We start from the raw sequence: 7867 nt of genomic DNA on the forward strand, positions 1-7867 counted from the left end.
CACCCACGTGACACATCCATGGGAAATGCTCTTCTATCTTTATATATATATATATATATATTATTACCAGTTATTTATATTTATGTATGTATATATATATATATATATATGTTTGGAAAAGCATGTACAGGTGCGCTGGTGACTCTATGATAAGCAATCCACAGATCAACAGTCCGGGCTTGGAGCACAGGTAAGTTTAATTACCGCAGCACGTTTCTCCTATAATCACTCCGAACTCCAGGAGATAAGTTTTCTAGAAATAAAAGTAAGGAGAAGGTGCGCTCATAGTGCAAATCAATACTTTAATGGATAAAACACCGATATGTACCATCCAGGACAGGTAATACAAAGACTCGTACCCTGATTACCCACGCTGTGGGCTGGTTACCACATGATATAAAAGTGTTTCCACAAGGCTGTAGCTGTGATCGCCTACCGCAGTCCGGGACAAAGCACCGTATCCGGCCGTGAATAAGCCAGGACCCGTCAAGCCACCGTGCCGAGGAATCGAGCGGATCATCCAGTACACTTGCAGAAGAGAGACGTCTGACAGACCACGCCCCAACGCGTTTCGTATATCACTTCGTCAGGAGGCTGACGAAGTGATATACGAAACGCGTTGGATCGTGGTCTGTCAGACGTCTCTCTTCTGCAAGTGTACTGGATGATCCGCTCGATTCCTCGGCACGGTGGCTTGACGGGTCCTGGCTTATTCACGGCCGGATACGGTGCTTTGTCCCGGACTGCGGTAGGCGATCACAGCTACAGCCTTGTGGAAACACTTTTATATCATGTGGTAACCAGCCCACAGCGTGGGTAATCAGGGTACGAGTCTTTGTATTACCTGTCCTGGATGGTACATATCTGTGTTTTATCCATTAAAGTATTGATTTGCACTATGAGCGCACCTTCTCCTTACTTTTATTTCTGGAATATATATATATATATATATATATATATATATACAGGTTGAGTATCCCATATCCAAAATGCTTGGGACCAGAGGTATTTTGGATATCGGATTATTTCGTATTTTGGAATAATTGCATACCACAATGGGATATCATGGTGATGGGACCTAAATCTAAGCACAGAATGCGTTTATGTTACATATATACCTTATACAGACAGCTTGAAGGTAATTTTAGCCAATATTTTTAATAACTTTGTGCATTAAACAAAGTGTGTGTACATTCACACAATTCATTTATGTTTCATATACACCTTATACACACAGCCTGAAGGTCATTTAATACAATATTTTTAATTATTTTGTGTATTAAACAAGGTTTCAGTACATTGAGCCATAAGAAAACAAAGGTTTCACTATCTCAGTCTCACTCAAAAAATTCCGTATTTTCGGAATATTCCGTATTTTGGAATATTTGGATATGGGATACTCAACCTGTATATATATATATTTTTTTTTTCTATTATATAATAAAGTCTTGTAGTACAGACCATTATTGTGGGAGCTGTCATGTTGTGCTGCCTTGCATGAAACACAATTTGCACTGTTATAATCTAACCACTCACTGCATCCACAGCAGAAATAGTCCTGTAAATTACAATGCAACATTTGTACTGACAATCACAGAATATGTTTCAGTAACTATAAGTGTCATTATGTATTATAGAAAACTCAGCGAAACATGGATTATAACCTGCTACATGACTTGTATGTGAATGTGGCAGATGCTTTAAAGGCTGTTACTTATATATGGTAGTATATACACAGGGCATATTACATTATATTATTATGTTCCCACTCTCTCCATTAAAAAATATTTAATTCATACACAAAAATAGATCAAAAGTGATTGAAAAAGTTACACAGAGGTAACATAGAGCTAACCAACTACAGGTTCTGATTCCTTCATACATTCAATATTCAAATAGGATTCACTTTTAAGAGCACAACAGTAATGAGCCATGATAAGAGTTATGTGACTAGAACAATGGGGGTAATTCTGAGTTGATCGCAGCAGGATTTTTTTTAGCAGTTGGGCAAAACCATGGGGGTCATTACGAGTTGTTCGCTCGTTATTATTTTCTCGCAACGGAGCGATTAGTCGCTAATGCGCATGCGCAATGTCCGCAGTGCGACTGCGCCAAGTAAATTTGCTATGCAGTTAGGTATTTTACTCACGGCATTACAAGGTTTTTTCTTCGTTCTGGTGATCGTAATGTGATTGACAGGAAGTGGGTGTTTCTGGGCGGAAACTGGCCGTTTTATGGGAGTGTGTGAAAAAACGCTACCGTTTCTGGGAAAAACGCAGGAGTGACTGGAGAAACGGAGGAGTGTCTGGGCGAACGCTGGGTGTGTTTGTGACGTCAAACCAGGAACGACAAGCACTGAACTGATCGCACTGGCAGAGTAAGTCTCGAGCTACTCAGAAACTGCACAGAGAAGTCTTTTCGCAATATTGCGAATCTTTCGTTCGCAATTTTGATAAGCTAAGATTCACTCCCAGTAGGCGGCGGCTTAGCGTGTGCAAAGCTGCTAAAAGCAGCTTGCGAGCGAACAACTCGGAATGAGGGCCCATGTGCACTGCAGGGAAGGCAGATATAACATGTGCAGAGAGAGTTAGATTTGGGTGTGGTGTGTTCAATCTGCAATCTAAATTGCAGTGTAAATATAAAGCAGCCAGTATTTCTCCTGCACAGAAACAAAATAACCCACCCAAATCTAACTCTATTTGCACATGTTATATCTGCCTCCCCTGCAGTGCACATGGGCCCTCATTCCGAGTTGATCGCTCATTTTTTCGGTCGCACAACATATTCGCAAAGTTGCGTTAGTGTAGTAAATTTGCGAACATCCGCCCCCAACGTATTTTTGCACATTCGTACGCAGTATTACACAAAGTGGGCGTACGCCAAATGACATCGCAGTAATGCGAAACCATCGCAGCATTGCGAAGCCTTCGCAAAAACACATATTTCATTGTAAAAATACTAACTTTTAGTAGATTTACTCATTTTTCCTACAAATTACACACTTTTAAGGTAAAACGCCTTTTTTTTTTGTTTTTGCGATTAAGTGAAATTACCCCTTTCATTTTAAAGTACACAAGCCCTTGTCAATTACGAATCCAATTAGTGTAATGATTGATAATGTTCCGAAACAATTAAGTCAGGCCAAAAAACCAGATTAACACTTTGTTGCCATAATTGTCCATCAACATGTAAAAGTGTTTTTTTTAAAAAACTATTATATTTTATAAATTTGTATATCTTTTTTAAAAGATGTTGTTTGTGAATGAAGGTGTTTACATGTTTATTAACACAATAATCTCCTAACTCATTTTTTAATTCTAAACTTACGTGACATGTGAGTAATGTTTAATGTAAACTATTTCTGCCTGCCATTCTGCTGATCCTTTTTTGCATTAATAAGCACAACACCCGGTTAACTTGAATCATTTATTTTTTATTTATTTTATTTTTAAAAACATTATTTTTTTTTAAAAACAAACAAAATCAAGCAAATTTTTGCAATTCATCCAGACACATGACAACACCATGCAGGTGTTGTCGCATTCTGGCAATAATGCCTCCTAAACTTGTAGGATCTCCAACTGCAACATCTGAAATTAAGAAGCAACAGAAACATTAATAACTGAATTACATTACTTATTATCCAAGAAAGGCACAAAGCACACTTAAATGCAGGCATGTCAAAACTGCTGGCCTCCAGCTGTTGTGAAACTACATCTCCCAGCATGCCTTTTCCCAGTTTTGTGGTCATATAATGCAAAATCTGTGTCAGGGCATGCTGGGATGTGTATTTTTTCTCCAGCATGAGGGCCGCAGTTTGGACAGGCCTGCTTTAATGCCTAAGTGACTACATCATGGCTGCTTTAAGGATAAATCAGTAGCATAATACACAATCCTGCTCAGCAATGTTTTTTTTTTTAAACTAGAAAGTGAACCACACCATGTTGTCCATTTTCTACTACGGGAGTTCAATTTAAGATGGGAAGTAGACCGTAGCAAACAAACAAATTAAACATGTTATCTTGTAAAAGTGGGCATAACAATTTAATTTATAATATTATTGCTTGCTATGGTCAACATCCCATGTTAAAGATAACTACCATCTTAGTAAATGTAACACCATGTTGCCATTCATTCACATCTGGACTGAAGTGAATTAAATTTAAGGAGGTTTGGTCCTGCATGATCACACTGCATATCAACATCTTCAGAAGGACTACATATCCTAGCATGCCCACAATCCATGTAAATCCAGTTTCCAAAATAAGGAAAAACAGGTTTAATTGTTACAAATTAGCATTTTGTGAGTGTAACTTTAACACCACAAATCATTGTGTTGTTCTGCTTGCTAACAAAGTGAAGCATGTGTTTTGAAAGTGCAAACATTATGAATAGAGAGGCACAAGTGTTAAAGACTAACAACATACTAAACTGCACTCAGCTATAAATGTTTTTGTTAAAAATAAACACATATTAAACTATGTAGTCCTGGCAACCCTGTCAAACTAATTAGTGTCGACCTAGAGTGGACACACAACACATTGCACACATAAACACTACATATAATGATACTCTAAAAAATATCAATGCAACATGCACACCATCAATAATTAATGAAAATGTGTACCTTGCTAGCTGATTTAAAACAGTACAACAGTGCATGTTTGTACATTGTAAGTGTAAGTAGGTCATATTTTGAACTGAAATGTAAAAACACTTACTTTCCTCAGCAACATTAGTGTCATCACTGACCCCATCAGGGGCTTCTTCTGCCCATTCTGTGGGTGGTGAAGGCAGCTGGATGGGGGAAGGAGGAGGGATTGGTGAAGGAGGAGGGATGGGGGAAGGAGGCTGGATGGGTGAAGGAGGAGGGTTTGGGGAAGGAGGAGAGATGGGGTAAGGAGGAGGGTTTGGGAAACTAATTTCTGAGGGTGGGTCTGATTGAGAGGGAGAGGGGGGCGGAGAGAATGTTAGGCCAATAGAGGGTGAGGGGGGCTGAGAAGGGGAGTTGGAAGTAGAAGGAGAAGGGGACTGGGAAGGAGGAGAAGGGGTCACAGAAAGAGAATGAGAGGTGGGCTGAGAAGGGGAGTGGAAAGGGGAGTGGGCCTGGGAAGCTGAGGGTGCCTGGGAAGCTGAGGGTGCCTGGGAAGCTGAGGGGGAGTGGGAAGCTGAGGGGGAGTGGGAAGCTGAGGGGGATTGGGAAGTGGAGGGGGAGTGAGAAGGGGAGGGGGACTGGGAAGTGGAGGGGGAGTGAGAAGGGGAGGGGGACTGGGAAGTGGAGGGGGAGTGAGAAGGGGAGGGGGACTGGGAAGTGGAGGTGGAGTGAGAAGGGGAAGGGGGCTGAGAAGCTGCCTGATGTGGGCTCACTGGCTGTCTTTGCCGTTGTGGTCGTCCTATAATGATATTTGTTGGTAAATTTTATTTGCATGTTAAATAACATACTAAACATTTGTAAATTACACTGTTCTGTTCCATGTAAAAAATGCATTTTTTTTTTATTTAAACAACACATTTTACAATCCTCTTCATGTTGGCCCCACCAACCAAAATGTTTCTACAAAAATATTTGGACGCTCATTCCTTAATCTATTCCATTGAGTCATATTGATTGGTCTAGGCAACATCACCAGATCACTATTCAAGCCACCTTATTATATAGACACCACTGATCAAGTTTTTGTGTACAGTTTCCTGCCTGGGTATTCATTCTGTACAACATGCACTTGTTTGGTAACACTTTGACACAGTCAGTACTGTTTGCCCTAACCACACACACTGTCCTATTTTTTAAATTTGTTCACTCAGTGTTGCTATTAGCCTACCACTTAGTGTAAATTTGCAAATTTTATGCTAATAATCTTATGTAATGTAACTTACTGCGTGCATGCATTTCCCTGATTTGCTGGCGGATCTCCGCCAACAGTTCTGGAGTCCTCCTGCGGAGATCACTCCATCTCCTCTCTAGCTGGATTATTGTCCGCCTGCTGCGGACGCGAGACCGCAGTAGGTGGCGGACCTCCGTGTAGGCCTCGCGCTTAACCCGATTTGGGATGAAGCGCCCAACGCGGCCTACGCGGCGGTCCATCACCGCAACCAGGACGCGGAGCTCCCGCCTGGTGAAAGGTGCCGCACGCATCATGGCAATGGCGTTTTCCTTATTTGGGCATATATTTATAGTGTCTGTTAGCATGTGATTGGTCCAAAATCTATGCTGTCATTTCTAATAACTTTATTGATCTTTGCAATGCTGGGAAGAGCAGAGTGTTAAATCGCACGAGCGGAAATACGCAGTCGCAGAAGGAATAAAAAAAAAAAAAAAAAAGACAACACCAACACAAACACAGACACAGACACACACACAGTTTAGTTTAAATTTCAAAAAAGATCTGTGTACTCACCACAGTTTGTGTGATCATTCAGCTGGACAGTCACAAAGTGGTCAACATTCATTTTCATTTGTTTGTGTGTTTGTTTTAAAAAACATGTTTTTAGGTAAGAAAACAAATAAGGACACTATTTAGCAACATAACATTATTATATTTGCAAATAACACATTGTAAGCTTAACCTGTTTACGGATATTTTTTTATAAAAAAAAAAAAAAAACACACACACCAAAATAATTACACAATGACCTTACAATAGCTTAAAAAAATACAACATTAAAAAATGAACATAAGCATACTGTGTTTTTTGTGCTAGAATAAAAAAATAATAAAAAAAAACTATACCTGAAATATTCTGCAACAATGCTTGCCCTGACTTCGCTCCCCCTCCGTGTAACACTCCCCCCACCGAAGTGTCGGACAACCCCTGGCTCCTCATCAGGCAATTCCTCTGTCTGAGGAAGCTCTACGCTACTCCTTACCGCGATGTTGTGTAGTATAGCGCACAGGACCACTAGTTTACTTGCCATCTCCGGCGAATACATGATGTCGCCACCAGTGCGGTGGAGCACACGAAACCGGCCTTTAAGGACCCCAATTGTGCGCTCCACCAGCTGCCTAGTGGCAGTAAGCGCGGAGTTAAATGCCGTCTGTGGTCCTGGCCTGGGATTACGGTAAGGAGTCATGAGCCAGGGGGTGCAAGGATATCCACGGTCTCCTGTTTGATGAGAATAACAAATTAGAAAGAGTATATTTTTTATAAATTAGTAATTTCAGGCCAAAAATAGTGGGCCAACTCACCCAATAACCACATGTCTGCTCGTTGACTTGATCTTAATCTGTGCCATATCCCTGATTGTCTAATGACATACGCATCATGGGAGTTTCCGGGAAACTTTGCATTCAGGGAAAGGATCTGGAGGGATGGCCCACAAACAACCATTACATTCAGAGAATGAAACAGTTTCCTGTTTCTAAAAATTTCTTCATTATGTCTTGGTGGCTGAATAGCTACATGTGTGCCATCCACAACCCCAATAACATGTGGGAAGCGACTACCACCTTCCTCAAATTGCCGCTTCACCACATCTAGGGCACCAACATCCAAAGGCATAGCAATAAATTGCTTCACACGCTTTAGGAAAGCCTGGCAGACACGCCGCAGGACCTTACTGAACTGGCCCTGCGACATGCCAGCCAGGTCTCCAACCACATGCTGATAAGAGCCTGTAGCCAAAAAATGTAACACAGCAAGGAATTGTGTCAATGGTGGTATTGCTGTAGGATACCGAATTGAAGACTCCAGATCACTCTCTATTATGGAGAGAGTGTCTAGGATTAGATGTGGTGGCAGCCTGTATCTACGCACAACAACATCATCTGGCAACCCAAAAAGTAGGACACGGGGTTGGAAAATTGGTGGCCTAGCACGCCTCCGTTGCCTTGGTTGATGAGGAGCCGGTTGTGGTTGTGGGGCTGGCG

The 7867-nt window shown here is 41.3% G+C and overlaps 1 protein-coding gene across 2 annotated transcripts; it reads right to left on the reverse strand.

Moving 5' to 3' along the window:
* Nucleotides 1–3507: 3507 nt before the first annotated feature.
* Nucleotides 3508–6486, reverse strand: LOC134929316 (uncharacterized). Of its 2 annotated transcripts, XR_010178463.1 has the most exons (3): nt 6399–6486; nt 4722–5393; nt 3508–3590 (listed from the first exon to the last, which is right to left on the reverse strand). XR_010178463.1 is itself a non-coding variant. In XM_063925005.1 (2 exons), the coding sequence occupies exons 1-2, from the start codon at nt 6454–6456 to the stop codon at nt 4510–4512; spliced, it is 942 nt and encodes a 313-aa protein (XP_063781075.1). In that variant the 5' UTR covers nt 6457–6486; the 3' UTR covers nt 4497–4509. The 2 variants fall into 2 exon arrangements, 1 of the variants encoding a protein (XP_063781075.1); XM_063925005.1 differs by lacking the exon at nt 3508–3590 and having other exon boundaries at nt 4497–5393.
* Between the last annotated feature and the right edge of the window lie 1381 nt (nt 6487–7867).

This window comes from Pseudophryne corroboree, chromosome 5 (genome assembly GCF_028390025.1).
Source record: "Pseudophryne corroboree isolate aPseCor3 chromosome 5, aPseCor3.hap2, whole genome shotgun sequence".
In the NCBI taxonomy this organism is placed as follows: domain Eukaryota; kingdom Metazoa; phylum Chordata; class Amphibia; order Anura; family Myobatrachidae; genus Pseudophryne; species Pseudophryne corroboree.